The sequence below is a fragment of the Oenanthe melanoleuca genome, chromosome 22 (assembly GCF_029582105.1).
Source record: "Oenanthe melanoleuca isolate GR-GAL-2019-014 chromosome 22, OMel1.0, whole genome shotgun sequence".
Lineage (NCBI taxonomy): Eukaryota > Metazoa > Chordata > Aves > Passeriformes > Muscicapidae > Oenanthe > Oenanthe melanoleuca.
The window spans coordinates 3,975,763-3,991,965 of NC_079355.1; the positions used below are offsets into that span (position 1 = coordinate 3,975,763).

General features: G+C 48.1%; 1 protein-coding gene across 4 annotated transcripts in view; it reads left to right on the top strand.

Annotated features, from left to right (window-relative positions):
• The window catches only part of UNC5D (unc-5 netrin receptor D), an 88,799-nt gene that overhangs the window by 37,350 nt on the left and 35,246 nt on the right, over positions 1-16,203 (top strand). For all 4 annotated transcript variants that reach the window (XM_056508812.1, XM_056508814.1, XM_056508813.1 and 1 more), the window contains exons 3-4: positions 2,429-2,572; positions 5,701-5,804. In XM_056508812.1, the coding sequence (XP_056364787.1) occupies positions 2,429-2,572; positions 5,701-5,804 (248 nt within the window). The remainder of the gene's footprint in view (positions 1-2,428; positions 2,573-5,700; positions 5,805-16,203) is intronic.

Genomic DNA, 16,203 nt, shown 5'->3' on the forward strand with positions numbered 1-16,203 from the left:
GCCCCGTCCAACCCCAACCACACCGAGATTCTGCAGTTTTTGGATGCATTTATTTTGTCTACGGGTGAATTGGGAGACCTTTAAGAGGTCCTGAATTCCTACCTGGCCCATTCTCAAAACGCTGAAGCACCAGCTTCCCCAAACCGTGCTCTTTGTTTGCCACATTAAATACAGGCTGATTTATAGATTAATTAAACGCCGTGTCAATGAAAGGAAGAGCTGGGCTGGAGAATATTCCTCCTTAATAAATCTGGAGCTGTAAATGCCTGAATTCACTGACGCCTGCTCAGAAATTTGCAGCGCCCAGGAGCCAAGAAATGGCTTCAGCTTCTCCAAAATTCATCATCAAGTGATGACTTTTTTTTTTGTTTGGTATCAAAATCCATCGTTGTGTGCAGGGGCAGCTCCCACACCTCTGTCTGTCCTTGCTGCTTCCCAAAATCCCCCGAGCAGCTCAGGAGTGAAGGGACCTGGATAAACCAAGGAGGGTTTTCCCCCCTGGGAGCTGCTTCTTGTAGGAATGGGAATGGAAATTTTGGGAATGGGATCCCAAACCCTCAGCCCTGCTCTGATCCTCTCTGAGGGAACTCACTGGAGCTTCTCTTACCTTAAACCTGCACAGATCTCTCTGAAAACATTTTGATGCCAGAACCCAAGGACTCCTGGCTGGCAGAGCAGGGATGGCTCCGTTCAGGGGGTGCATTTTCCTGGCAGGGTCTCTGGCAGAGCCTTTGTTCCTCGGGGTTTGTTGTCACCGTGTCAGGAACTAAAGGGAGGCTTTGTAAACAGTTTTGTTCTGAACGGCATCGACACGGGGAAAAACAAAATGCAAATAAAAACAGCCAGGAAACCTGTGCTTGTTTGTTGCAGGGGGAATAAATATTTGAGGGACTGAAGGGATTCTTGTGACAACTTGGGGAGCTGTCAAGGGTTTGTCCCTGTCTTTGGCTTTCATTGTAAGCCAGGCTTCATGAAAAGAAGTATAAATCCCCTTTTCCTGTTGCTGGAAAAGTGTGAAATATTCAGTATTTTTGTGCAGGATTTAAAGCTTGTCTGAGCTTCCCCTTTTGGAGCAGCCCCAGTGAACCCCATCCCTCCTTTGCCAGAGGAGCACAGTGACTTCCCAGTGCCTTTGAGGAGTGGCTGCCCAGCTGTTAATGATGCCTGAGATTAAGTGGAAGCCAATTTTTATGGAGTTCAGGTTTAGAAATCTTGCTGCTTTATAAACTCCACAGGCATGAAATACGGTGAGATTGGGTTTGCCTCCATTTCCAGTGGAGGGGAAATAACAGCCTGGGGACTGCAGGAGGAGAGAGGAGCAGGAACAAGGCCTGGATGTTTTCTATTTTCATTTTATGTTCTTTCAAATGTTTCCCAGTGCCAGGTTTGGATTGGATTGGATTGGATTTCCTCTCCCAAGGCTGTCATGCCAAGGTGGCTGCAGGTCTGGGGTGCCACATAAAAGGTGTGGGAGGATTCTGGATTCTGGAATTTACCTTCAGGTCTGACTGGGGAAAATGCTCCTGGTCTGAGGTGCTCAGCTCCCCCTGTGCCCCAGGGAGGTTTGCAAGGGCATGGAGATGCCATTGAAAGACATTTTTATTGTCCACGGTTGAATTCCAGGCAAACATCCTGGGTGAAGGAGGCACCAGAGATGAGGAATTGCAAAGATCACAGTGGGGGTAATTCCTGGAACTCATGCAGTGTGACCTGCTCATCTCCCAGAATTTAATTAGTGCCACTGCATGAAGGCTTTGCCCTGGCTGAAAACAGCATGGCTGATTATAAAACACTAATGTTAGAAAATTAGGGTTTTAGTTACCTTGCTGGAAATAATTAAAAGTTAGAAGGGAGTAGTTATCTGAAACTTAAATAATTTATTGTCTGACATTTTATGTTTGCTCAGCTTCACTTACAATGGGAAAAAACCAAACTAGTGAGCAGATCCAAAGGAACATGGACAATGCAACCAGAAACCCATTCTTTGAAAAACTGGACTATCCCCAAAAATCATTTGTATTGTCATTGATAGAAAATGTCAAGAGTTTAGGGTGAGAAAGACTCGCCTTACTTCCTCCTTTTAAAACCCCTCCCCACGAAAACAACCCCAGACTTAATTTAAGAAGTCAATCAATGCTTAATAGCTATTCAAGCTAATTACCATAAGAAGTGGGGATGGGAGGGGCTGTTATTATGAATATGTATTTGTTTGAATCCGTTGTCAATAAATAAACTCTGTGATCACCTGTGGTTTTTCAGTGCTATTAGCACTCATGCTGAATAAACATACACTTTGTAATTTTAAATTGTTAGAGAGTCTTTTGTCCGTCACAGCTGAGTATCAGTATTAGACCAATACTCTTATTTTGGTAAATCAATGAAAGGGCAGGTTTGGGTCTCTCAGCTGATTCTGTGCCTCTCCCCCCAGGGCTGAAGGTGCGAGAGGTTTCCATCAACGTGACGAGGCAGCAGGTGGAGGATTTCCATGGCCCTGAGGATTACTGGTGCCAGTGTGTGGCCTGGAGCCACCTGGGCACCTCCAAGAGCAGGAAGGCGTCGGTGCGCATCGCCTGTGAGTAAATCCTGCTTTTCTGGGGGCTCCCAACGCTGGGTTTGGGGTTAAATGTCAGCAGGTGTGGTCAGGAACCTGAGTCCCTGCAGAAAAAAACCTGGGAAGCACAGGTAAAAATCAGGTAAAAATCACCTTCCCTCCTTTCTCGGGATGAACTCGTCCCAAAGGTGCCAGGGAATCCTGCAGCTGCTCTTGGCAGGGAACAAACCGTGGAGATGCTGTCCCTTGTAGGGAAGGTGGGGATGATCTTCCACTCCAGCACTGGATGTGCTGTGGGGTCACACACAGACCCTGCTGGGAGCTGCAAAAAGGGGAAATGCTCCAAATCCCACAGAGGGACAGCAGGGACACAACCCCAGATACAGAACTGTCACTGAGAGCTGCTAAAAGGGGAAATGCTCCCAATTCCCACAGCCACAGGGACAGCAGGGACACAACCCCAAATATAAAGGTGTCACCAGGAGCTGCTCCGAGCCCCATCCCACTCTTGGATTCAGGCCTGGGATGTTTTCCTGGCAGAGCCAGTGGAGGATTCAGGGAGAATTCAGGGATTCAGGGATTTAGGGACTGCTTCCCCCAGTCTCTGGTGAACCCTTTCTCTCTGAACCCCAGCTCAGATCTTCCCTTTGCTCTCCTGGGAAAGGAGGTGCAGCCTGCAGAAAGCTGGGAGAGGAGCAAAGGGAGAACCTGGAGGGAGACTTTGCAGGGAGTGTACCAGCAGCTCCTGACAATACAAAAAGGTGTCTTTTACCAGGATAAACATTTAACAGGCTAAAACAAACATTTGTCAGAGGTAAAAGGACGGTGTAAAAAAACCTTCCTTTCATTAATGGTGGATTATTTTTTTTGTTGGCTGATTCAGTCTGAATGTCTAAATACGTGTAAATTCAATTTTTTATTTCACTGCATTAACTGTCATAACACTGAGCCAATAATTCCCCTGCATTGCCGTGCTGAAAGGACCTTTATCTGAATTGAATTTTTATTGACTTTTCTCCGCGCTGTGATTTCCCAGCCCCACAAAATGGCAATTTGAGCCAGGCTCAGCAGGAGCAGGAGGAGCTGTGTGCTGGGGCTTTTCAACCTCAGTGTGGGAGCAGCTCTTGTTCCCAGTGCCCCTGAGACCCCATTAACCCCAGAGGGCTCTGGAGTGTTCTGGGGGTGCCTGGGGTTTTTTTTGGGAGCTGAGCTCCTCTCTGCTCCTTCCTGGGCTACTCCAAGTGTTTTGATGGGAAAAGCAGCAATTCTGGAGGGCAGAGGTGCAGGGGCTCCTCAGGAACACTGTGGGGTGGGATTTACAGCTTGGGGATCACCCTGTGAGGATCAGGGATGAGACCCTGCAGCTCCAGTCTCTGACAGAACCCAGAACATTCTCCCAGCACCTCTGGGACTGGCATTGAGGAACCGGCAGCTTTATTTAATCCCTTTTTTTTTTTATTTTGCACTAAAATCCCGAAGTTTCTGAATTGTGAGTCAAGTCCATAGTGTTGCAGCACTTTATATTTCTCTGGAGAAGCAGGTGAGTATTTCTTTGTGGTAGTGGGGAAGGCAGAGCAAAGGGATCCTGCTCCATTTTTCACCCTAATAAAGACATTTGTAGGCACAGGCGCAGCCCGGCTCTTAATGAATGTCTTCTTAAAGAGAGCACTGGAAAAGAAATTCATTATCTGGGGGGAAAATCGACATTAACAAAGAATCATGGAAAGGAGCATGCAGGCACCGTGAGCACCTCCCTGCAGCTTGCTCAGATTTTGGAAAATGCAGCTCTGTTCCATCAGCTGGGAATGAAGTCAGTAAATCCCCTCTGTGCAGCCTGAGCCACCAGGAACACAAGGAGATCCTCATCGAGCATCCTCCAGCAGCCAGGCACATCCCTGAGGGTTTGAGGGAACTCCAGGAATTCCTGGGAGTGTCTGGGATCCAGTGATCCCAGCTGGATCCAGGTTGTGTCTGCTCTGCTCTGCCCACGTTCCAAGAGGTGCTGCAGTGGCTCTGGGACATTTCTTAACCTCAGTTATCCGCTGGGCAGCGGTGTCAGGAGTGGAGCAGCTTGTCCCCACGTGGAATTAGTCACAGGTTGGACTTTGTGATCTCAAAGGTCGTCATCTCATTCATTTTGGGATTCTGGGATTTTTCCATCTCTAGGATGACTCCTGGCTCTAGGCCAGCTGTTTCCTGCCTCTCTTTTTGGGCGTTCCTCCCTAGCTCGTGGCTAGAATATTATGTCACCTCTCTTTTTGGGCGTTCTTTCTGTCTCCCCCTGTCTTGCAGGTGTGGCTAGCTGTGTGATCATGTCGGGATCACCACTTGTGACATCAGTGGCATAGGTGCTGAGACAGGGACACATACACTCTGTGGTCATGCAACAAAATGCACCTTTATTGTTCAGCTTGCTGCTTAAATAACCTTCTTAATGTTCCTTGGCTAGCACTTGTGATTGGCCAAAGTTGAGGCTGTCCCTGCTCTCTGAATAGCCTTTGCAGCCCAGGCTGGAACCCATAGGTCTGAATACCTGTATGTTTCAAAATTTGTCCTATCCTGTTCCCTGGAGGGACTCTTCATCCCACCAGGCTGCTTCTCCCTATACGGAGAGCAGTCTGCCCAGCAACCACCCAGCTTGTGCTATGACAGCTCCCAGCCCCTTTCTGCTCCCTCTGCAGCTCTCAGGGTGAGATCAGCACAGATCAGGGCATCAGACACTGCTGGGTTCACTTCCATTCCACCCTGGGGATTCCTCATGCCTGAGCTCTGCAGATGTGGAAGGCTCTGGAGATGGGATGGAACCTGGGCCTTGGGGATTCTGGCACTGCTGTGTCAAACACCGATGGGTTTGGAGAGTAGAGAAATGGGAACAGAGATGAAGGTGACGGGATCCAGGGATTTGGGGTGTCCTGGAGCTCTGGGCTGCCAGGGTCACTCACCCTGCAGCCCCCTCGAGTTTTGGGGCAGGAATACCAACAGTGATGAATTCTTGAATCCAAGAAATGCCAGTAGTGATGAATTATCGAATCCAAGGAATACCAGTTGTCAATCGTGATGAATTCTCGCATCCAAGGAATTCTAATCCTGATGAATTTTTGCATCCAGGGAATGCCATTTGCAATTAATTCTTGCATCCAACCCTGCAGATCTACGGAAGAACTTTGAGCAAGACCCCCAGGGCAAGGAGGTTCCCATCGAGGGGATGATTGTCCTGCACTGCCGGCCCCCCGAGGGCGTCCCTGCGGCCGAGGTGAGGTTTGGGATGGGCACAGGGGCACAAGGAAAAGCTTTGGGCTGGGGGAAGGATGGGAGAAGCCAAGGGCTCAGCTCCTGTGTGTGCTGGAGGTGCTGGTCCCGGTGCTTTTCTCCCCCAAGTGTCCTTTTGTGATTCACTAGGTTTACAAAAGTGTGGCTTTTTATCCAACTTCTGGGCTGTTTGCTGGGAAATCTTGGTTTTCAGGCAATTTTCAAGTCTTGCGCTTCTGAACTGAAAGCAGATTGTTGCACATTTTTCCAGGAATTACTTTTCTCCTCGAGAAACAAGACAAAGTAAAAAGCAAACCTAAAAATGTTATGATAAATGGTTGCTGGGGAGAGAAAATCTGCTGCAAGTAATAATTTGGTGGGGTTTGGCTTCGCTTTAAACAGGTTTTTTGTGATGAGAGCTGGATCTTAACAAGAAAACAACGGGGATGCCTTAAAATGGCAATAACCAGCCTGCTCTTGGAGGGAGAGGTTCTAAGTGGGTCGTGCTTAAAAATCCACTGCAGGAGCTTTAAAAACCCAAGGAAACATTGAATTTTTAATTGCACCCTGCAGTTTCCTCCAGCACCTTCTGGGGAGTGAGAGCAGTTGGATCAGGAGTTGGTTTTGCCCCTCAGTCCCAGCGTGGCTGGGGTTGGTAATAACCGAGGGAGGAAAAGGAAAATAAACCCCAGAGAAATGGTTTTAGTTAATGAGAAGGGATTGGAGCAGATGTGCCTGGAAATAAAGAGGAGAAATGCAGAGACACCAGCAGCGAGGCAGAAGTGCTGAAGGAGAGGAAAAGGAGGCAGGGATGGGCTCAGTGAGTGGCTGGGTTTCAACCTTGGTCTGGTTGAATTTCTGGTCTGGAGAATTTTGGATTTCTTTGAACTGGCAGCTTTACATTCCCCTCTTAAACAGGGAGTCTGTCTTCTGTGGAAGGTAGGAATTATGTCCAATGAAAACCTGACATTTTAATTGCTTGTTCCAGATAAAAGTGGTGGAGTTCCCAATGAACCCTGATTTACTGCTGTTGACAGTAAAATTGTTATTGCTGCTAATAAAGCTGGCAAATCTCACCAGGTCAGATTTGCTTTGGCCAATAAAACGTCCTATAAAGGCTCGGGCTAATTCTGGGCTCATCAGGACAAAGAGTCTGCTGGAAATAATTCAGTGTCTTTAGAAAGTGGGTTAAACCTGTTAAAGCAGCCCTGGCTCTGGGCTGGGGGATAAACTCGGGTTTATTTCCAGTTAAAGGACAGCCTGCCCTGATTAACTGGGGAATACCTCAGCCACAAAGGCTCCCACAGTGATTGTTCCTGGGTGCTGAGCAGTGCTGAGTGTTCCAAACTCCAGTGCTGGCAGCGAGTCCTGGTTCTGATCCAAAAATTGATTTCATTAGAGTTTGGATGGAAACATAAGGCTGGAAATAACTCGGGGCAAAGGTCTGGTGTTTCATGAGATGCAAAGTGGGTGCTGATGGTTGAGGTTTGTTCAATTCAAAGAGAACTGGAAATGAGGGGGAAGGAGGCTCCAGCCCATCCCTGCTCCTGCTAGAGCCTCTCCCTCGGGAGGGTTTGGTTATTCCGAGTGCAGAACTTCAGGAATGTTGTCAGAATTTCGTTATTCCAAATGCAGAACTTCAGGAATGTTGTCAGAATTTCGTTATTCCAAATGCAGAGCCTCAGGAATGCTGTTTTCCCAAAATCCAGACACATTCCGTGTGCTGGCTGGTCACTGTTCGGATCCTCTCACCTGGTGCTGATGCAGAACTCAGTGAGTGGCTCTCAGTGCTTGTCAGGAAATCTCTGCTGCTCTCCCAGGGGTGCTGATGCCCTCGGGGCCACCCCGGCCGTGCCTTTGTGCAGGAACAGAATTTAGGATTAGCAGGGATCACACAGGGATCCCAATCAGAGCTCCCAGGAGGGATTTAAGGCAGAATTCCTGCAAATGAAGTTTAGTTGGGAGCAGTGTCTGTTCCTGCCATCTGTTCCAGAAGGAGGGAGCAGCAATGGGAGCAGCCAGATTAAGTTTGTTTTACACGTGTTCGTTTCTGCACACAAGTACAAAACCAGTCAAGAGAATGTGGATTAAAGGGCTGGATCCACACTCTGAGCGTGTCTGAAAATGGCTCAAACCCAGCCTGTGTAAATGGATTTCCCAGCCACAGCAGCTCGTGGGGCTGCTGTGCTCACACAGCTCAGTGTGGCAAATGGTTTTTGAACCCAATAACTGTCCTGGTTTGAAGGACAGGTGTCTGCCAATGAAGGCAGAGGCTTCTATTTGAAATGGAGAATGTAAACCCCCTAAATCCAAATTACTATCATTTAGAAATTAAGGGGCTCTCAGGCAAAGATATAGGAATTAGGAATAACAGTTCTTTACTAGGAAAATTAAAATAGAAATGCAGTATTACACAGAACAATCCCAACCCTGCCAGAGTCAGAATCCAAGCTGACACCCGTCAGTCAGTCAGGGTGTTGGCACAGTCCCATTCAATGGTGGCTGCATCCTCCTGCAGGGGCAGATGTGGTTCAGCTGGAGCAGTGCTCCTGGAGAAGATGCAGTTTCCTCTGAAGCTCCAGGGATGATGTGGAAGGCTCTGGTTTTCCTCTGGAATCCAGTGGAAAAGGCTGCTCTGGTGTTCCAAAATCTCAGTTTTTATCTGGGTAGGAAATGTTTGGCTCCTCCCCTGGCTGGAGCATCTCCCAGTGGGATGATGGAATTTTATCAGTCATGCACTGGGACTCAATGTCTCGTCAGCAGATGAATGCTGCACAGAGGTTCTGCAGGCACCTTTATTTCTATGAAGGGCTCCAACAGCAAATCTGAATACACAGAATATCAAGGTGGTTTTATAGGGTTAAGGTGGATTGAGAACTGACCAGTAGAATTTTAAGTTGAAAACTATCCAGTTACTATAAGGTTTTAGGTAAAGAAGTGACCAATCACCTAGAAAAGATAAAGACCAATAGAAACTCTAAAAGATAACAGGGGGCCTACAGGGCGGTGAACATTTCTCTAACATGAGTCATGCTAAGGAAGGATTTCTTATCTTAGGGGAGAAAGTTCTAAGGGGGCCCTAAAGGGGTATCTGAACCACTCACACATGGATTAGAAATGGTGTGGGAATGCTGAAACCGCTCTGGATCCAGGGACAGGCACCTCCCTCTGAGTGACAGCCCAGGTACCACATCCTGGAGCAGCTGGCTCTGCTCCTGAAGCTGCTGCATCCCACCCTGGGTGTCTTTCTGCCCCTATAACCCACCCTGGGTGTCTTTCTGCCCCTATAACCCACCCTGGATTTATTTCTGCCCCTGCACTCTTTGAGAGCAGGTTTCCCATCTCCAGAGTTCTCTACAAAGCAGGGAATGAGACCTTTTCACACAGCTCTGCCTTGGGGGTGCTTTGGGGCACCCTGAGTGCATCAGCACAGCAGGAAGAGAGGAAGAAAACCCAAATCCCGGTGCTGGGCAGGCTGGAAAAGGTTTTTAAACCCTCCTCTTATGCATTTACATAGCAAGCAGAGAGAGCTGGTGAGCAGCTGTGCTTGCAGGCATCAGCACCCAACCCAAATAAATTCAGTTTTTATGAGTTAAGCATCGAAATGAAAAAGAAAATTCAGCATTTAAATAGAGCAGCTGAAAATCCCCCGCTGAGGCAAATGTTGATTCAGCTCTGGAGAGTCTCTGCTGGCACGGGCTCGGTGGGACCCGAGCCTTTCTTTCACTATTGATGGAGCAGGAGTCAGCTCTGGGCTCTGCAGAGGTCCCTGCAGCAGAGGCTGGGCAGAGTTAAAGGAATAAAACGGGATTTGTTAAAAGGCTTTTAAAGGATTCACCTTGGGCAGTGTGAGAGCCTGGCCTGGCTCTGCCCAACATGGACCCCACGAATTTTCACACTTTTATAAGTTTTGGTCTATTTATATATTGGGGTTAATTGTCCAGTTCCAAGTTTTGCAGTTCCACCCTCCCGGTTCTCTCCTCAATTGGCTGTTGTTTGCACAAGTCCTTTAACCCTTCTCTTGCAGGGTCACAGAGCCTGGCAGGAGTTTTCAGCCCCAGCTGAGCTCACCCAGCTCAGAGCTCTCAGCTTTAAATCCCCCCCAAGTGCAGTGCAGAGTGAGGCTGGGGGTTCCTAAAGGGGTACAGAGCCCTCACTCTGTCAGGAAAATTAATCCACAAACACCAGAGCTTTGTGTCCAAAAAGGAGACAGAGGAGTCCTTTTGCTTTATTCGAATAAAGGGAGAGGCCATGGGGCATTGCCCTGGGATCTCTCAAATTTTTGGAGGACTCAGCCTCCTTTTATCCCAGTTTCCCTCTCTCTTTCCCCATTGGCTGAGGTACCTGAGAGGCACAGACTGCCCAAACACCTGACACCTGAGATTCCCCTCTAATGTACAACCCTCCCTTTTAATTTTGAATTCTTGTAGAATCCGTGGTTTCTCCCCATTGCTTCTTTCATCTTCCAATATCCAGTTTCATTTATCAGCGAACCTACAGTTTGTTTGTAAAGGCAAAGATCTTTTCCCACTCATCAATCAGTGGAATCCATCCCATTGTTTCTTTTATCTCTTAGTGCTGACCTTATCTGCCAGCAGATCCACAGCTCGTTTGTAAAGACAGATCCGACATTCCTCTCAGCCCCACGGAACCCCTGATGTCTGTGATGTTCTGCAGAGCTGCTCATTCCCATCCCCACTGCCCAGCTCACCCCTCAGCGCTCCCTGAGCTCTGCCACAAGGGTTTTCCTCTCTGGAGTGGGTGACAGGAGCGTTTCCAGCGATAAGGAGCAGGGACAGCTCGGTTCTGTCACCCTGAGCAGCTCAGGAGCAATCAGGGTGAGTGGCAGGTCCTGCAAGCACAACGAATTCCACCCTGCTCGCTGCTTCACAGCTGCTAATTCCTTCCAGCACCTGCTTCCCCCTGCCCTGGGGCTGCTGTCACAGCAGGGCTGAGCTGCAACCTGCAAAATCCGCGGTCAACACCCATTTAATGAAGTTTGGGATAATCTCTGGGCTGTGTGTTCGGCCTTATTAGTGCCTCAGAGTGTAAAATATTAATTCTGTCGGGTACAGCAGCAAGAAAAGAAGTGTTTTGGTGGCTGGTAATCCTTCAGGCAGGTGTGCTGGGGGAGTGTCACTGTTCTCTCCTCCATCAGTGACAAATGGGATTTGGATTTCTCAGCTGTCAGGGCTGTTCCTGTTTCATTCAGTGGGCTTGAAAATCAGATTTTTAAATGTTCCCTCGACTGGACAGGGAGCTGCCATTCCCTGTGCTGGAGAGAAGCTCCAGGAGTGCTTTGGTCACCTCAGCCTTGGTGTGATGTGGAAATCTGAAAATCTGAAATCTGCAGGTGTGAGACTGGGAAATGGGGCTAAACCTGCCCTGGGGGGGTTCATCAGTTCTGTCAGAGCATTTCTGTCACCACTGCTCTGTCCTGTCCCTCAGAAACCTCCCTGCCCTGCTATTAAAGTGCCACAAACCCCTGATATTAGAGATAAACGTTTATAAACATCAGGCTTTCAAATTAATAAACCTCAGCTCGCTGGACTCTGCTTATCTTTACCTGAACGATGCTGAGGGGCTTTGGACCTGCAGGGAGGAGCTGGGGGAGCCAGTTCCCACCTGGAAAATCTTGGGATGGAGAGGGAGCAGCAGCAGGAAATTCTCACCTGGAAATCTTGGGATGGAGAGGGAGCAGCAGCAGGAAATTCTCACCTGGAAATCTTGGGATGGAGAGGGAGCAGCAGCAGGAAATTCTCACCTGGAAATCTTGGGATGGAGAGGGAGCAGTAGCCAAACCCACAGTGAGGCACAAGGTGCAAACCTGAGCCTTAAAATTCCCCCTAAATCCCTTTGTTATGAAGGAACCCGATATTTGAGCACTGGCAGGAGCTCACAGCTCTCCCTGCACCTCCCCTCTGCTCTGCTCCTGGTGGAGCTCTCAGGAGTTTTGGGTTCTTTTTGTTTGCTTTGCTTTTGTTTTGGGTTTGGGTTTCTCTTGTAATAAAAGGGCAGCTGTTGTGCTAAACGATTACTGATAGTTTACTGTTGCTGAACTATTACTGTTGAGTGCTCTGCAGAGGTTTGTGAAATACTTTAAAATATCTTTATCACATAATATATGCATATATTTAAGATTTAAATGTGTTGTATCCACTGCTGCTTTTTCAAACGTTTAACACAGATTCTGACATTTTAATGGAGTGCTGTAGATGTTCCCAGGAATATCTGCCTGAGTTCCAAGGGTTTATTTACCACCAGGGCTTTTAATGGAAATGTAAAATCATTTCTCTTCTGGGCAGCACACATTGCACTGCGAGCACATCAACACAACGTGAAACCCACATAAAATTCAAAAGCTGTGAGGGCTCCAGAAGCAGCCAGAGCCTGCTTTACATAGGTTTGGGTATTTATGGGGCTGGCACGCGCTCACTAAAATGAGCAGGATAATGGGGCTGCAGTAAAACACCCCAGCAAAGCAGGCTGAGGCTTCCATGAGCCTGCCATGAATCCTGCTGCAGCCACAGGCAGGGTGGGATTGCTCAGTGCAAACAGCCTGCATTTGTCCAGGTGCTCGTGGATCTGCAAGAGCAATATTTGCTCTGCTTTTAAGGGATATTAGCTACGAGTTCCAATAAATGTGTTCCATTTCTCACCGGAGATATTTCACTCTCAGGGTACGTGCAATGTCTCATTTGTGACTGATCTGATATTTAGATTGAGGCTTTTAGCTGCTTTTAAGAGCAAATTCGTAATTTTTATGGTTTCCCATCCAGCAGAGATTGAGAGCTGTCTTGGCTGGTACAGGATATGCTGGTCTGGACTGATTTTATAGCAAGGGGGTCTAATGATGTGTCAGCCTTTTTGTTCTATCAAACTTCAGTTAAAGCTGTTTTGTTTGAGGTTTTTGTTGTGGACAGCATAGAAACAGTTCCATTTTCAAATTCCATTTGTTTGATGCTGTTACACCTTCAGCCACACTTTGCCCTTCCTCGCTTGCTGCTCCAGGTGTTCCTGTTCTGTGATTTATTCTGGCAGCAGGGGAATTTGGGGTGGTTTGAGTGGTCAGGACTCGCTGAGGTTGAGGGCAGAGCTGCTCCAGCCCTTCCCCTCCCAGCCCTGGTTTGCTCCAAGGCCCTGCAGGACACTCTGAGCTCCTCCACTGCCCTGAATGTGTTAAACCCATCACCCCACTTGTCCCCTCTCATTAAATCCATCACCCCGTGTCCTTAGGATACTGCTGGGAGCCAAGACAGCAGCCTGTTCTCAGGCTGCTCAAGAACAAGAAATGATAACAATGATTAAACACCTGCTGGAGACGTGAGAGACGTGATATTTTGCAGAAAGCATGTTTTCAAAGAGGTGTTGCCTTCTTGGACCAATGAGCCTTTTCTATTCTGTATGGCACAAACTACCCAATATAAGTGCAGTGTTTCTTTAAGTAAAAGCTCTCTCTCGTTTTGCTTCTCCATTACGAAGAATTATGTTGCATAATTCTTTTTGCCACTCTCCAATAACTCAAATGCAACAACCCCACCTATCCCCTGTGTCCCTGCACCAGCCACCCCAGCCAGTGGCACTTCCATCCCCTCAGCAGCATCTCCAGGTGCCTCTCCTGCTGATTTTTGTCCATTTTGCAGCCCCTGGGGGCTCTTCACTCCCTTTATTGGACACAGCCCTGGGATGAGGGGCTGTGCTGCCCCTCAGGCAGGCAGGGGAGCTGTGCTCGGGCTTTTCTTCCAGCAGGAAAAAATGTTTGTTTTCCTTCTGAGATTTGTCTCGTTGTGAATAAATCAATACAGCCAGGAGGTAGCGAGGTCATGAAATAGAAACGCTGGAGCAAAGCACTTCTGAATTAGATTGCTAAACTGGAAAGAAAAAAGAAGGGAGATAACTTTGTAGTTCCCCTGAATAGATAATTCCTTTTTATACAGACATGTGCTCTGGGGCCTCTCTGGGTTTGATGTGCTGCTTTGCAGTGGTGTCTGTTTTCCCTGCCTCTGTTGCCAGAAATGTTTTTAATTTTGAATGCTTGAACATGAAAGGAGAAGTTGTGAGACTTTATCATTGTGTTTGTAATCACGGGGACGATTGTGTGAGCGAGTCCTGCAGGGATTTGGGGAGTCCAGAGTGATGGAGGTGGGGACTGGAGCAGCTGGAGGCCCCACCGGTGGTGACACTGAAATGTTTCAATGGTTCGGGAATGTTCTGCCCCTGGGCACAGAGATCAACACCTTTTTCAATTGTAAACAGCATTAAGAGAGGAACCAGGGAGTCTTGATTCTGGTGCCTGTTGCATTTAGTACTCAGTGCTACATCACATGTTTAACTAACAATTGTATTTCTGTAGAGTTTGGGGTTAAATGCTGTTTCCAGATGATTTTTTAACGAATCTAAATGTGTTCAATGATCTCTCAGGTCCTTCCCAACCCAGGTCATTCTGTGACTCCTGTAAGATCTCACATTCTTGAATTTATCCCATCTGAAGGCTGCTAACACAAAGGAACATCAGGTACTGATGATTCCCCATAACATGAGGGAACATGAAATTACAGCCTTGGAAGGCTTTGGTTTCAATTACTGAAAGCTTCCTGTGATGATTCCCTTATCTCCAAGCATTTCCTATAGAAATGTGATCCTGCCTATCAGGACACCACGTTGGCAAAACCCTGCAAGCATCATCACCTTATCTACAGAGGGGTTCTCAGTGTCAGCAGCACTTTAATTACTGCCCAAATATCTGCACTGAGAGCCAGTTTGGGATGAGATCCCTGGATTTATCTGTATCCTTCAACTGGGAGATATTCAGCAAACCAAAAGTGGAGGCTCAGCTGCTCACCTGCACTGCTGAGCTTTGTTGGGACAGGGATTTGAGCTGCAGGATCGTTTATCCCTGCTCACCATCAATAACTGAAGTCAGGCCATGTGTGTGCTCTGTCCCACTGTGAACTCCCATCCCCACTGACATTTGGGGTCATTAACACTGATTTGTTCATCATTTTTGCATGGAGATAACAAACAGTGCTCCAGTTAATGGTAGACACTCCAAAAATAGGAATAAAGATAAACTGATTTGGGATCTGATGATGTCTTTACCAAGCAGACAAGGTACCATTAGCAGTGGCATTTTTAGCAATGGCTCCTTATCCCAGGGATCCAAAATAGCCTGGCTGAGTCAGCTCCTTGCCCACCTCTAGCTCTATAAATTGATGCACACGTCCAGGCTGTCACCTCTCCCTTTACACCGACTCCAAATCATATTTTAATTGCATTTTGACTCACCCCCTCCCTCCCATGCTGTCCTGCATTCCCTCCTCTGGATCTTCCACCAGAGTGAAGGTTTGGTTGGGATTTCAGAGGAGCTCTGAGCAGCAGCTGTGGCCTGGGCTGGCCACAAATGAGGATTTCTCCCCTTGCTGGTGGAGGTTTGTGCAGCAAACCCTCCCTGCCTGCCCGGCCAGGCACAGAAATGGGCAGGAGCAGCTCTGGAGGTCTCAGCTGATCCTGTGGCCAGCACCAAGTGCATCCCTCAGAGCTGAGCCCCCTCCAGCCTCCCCAGCTGATTTATGGGTTAGTCAGCGTGTCAGATCCCTGCAATGAGATTATACATTCAATCTAATGAAGGGAAAATATGCTTACCAGCCCAGTGTGACAGTGCTGTGATTAAATAATTCCAGAACAGAGTTCCCTCCATGGATTAATTTAAAAGAAAAAATGCAGCAGGTACAGCTGACCTGTTCCAGGATTCTGAGGGGCTCTGGTGCAGGATTAATGGCTTGTGATGGTGTTGATAAAATAATGATAATAAAGGCAGGGAGGAGTGTGTGCAGCCCTTGGGTTTGTGTTAAACCCCCAGAGATTCGTGCTGGTGGAGGTTTCCCCTCCTGCTTTGAGTTTCAGGGTGGGAAGGGAGATAAAATTGTGACAAAGGAACGGGGGCACCTGCCCTGCCCATCCCCATCCTAACTCCAGCTGGAGCAGAGAGGAAGATTCCTCCAGCTTGAATTTTTAGGAGTTCCATGGCAGTGGAAGGTGAGGAGGTTTTTGCTGCTTTTCCACCTGAGAGATCAAACCATGGACTGTGCTACAGGAGCCCTTGTGCTGTCCTGAGCCACCTTCCCCACCTCAAACCCTGGAGCTCTGACCTGGATCAGGAAGCCCCTGGCTGTCCCTGAGGAGGAGCTGGCACTGTCTGGGGTGTGGATGTGTCTGGGACTGACCATGGGGAGGGCACAGGAAAACCCCACAGCAGGGACAGGAGCCCCTCCCGAATCATCACAGTGCCCACAAGGGCTGGGAGCCGCCTCGGGGGTTAAATCTGCTTGGAATCTCAAACAAAGTCACCAGGAAGAGCAAAAAATTCAGTCCCAGGTCTTGGGATATTTGAATGTCCATCAGAG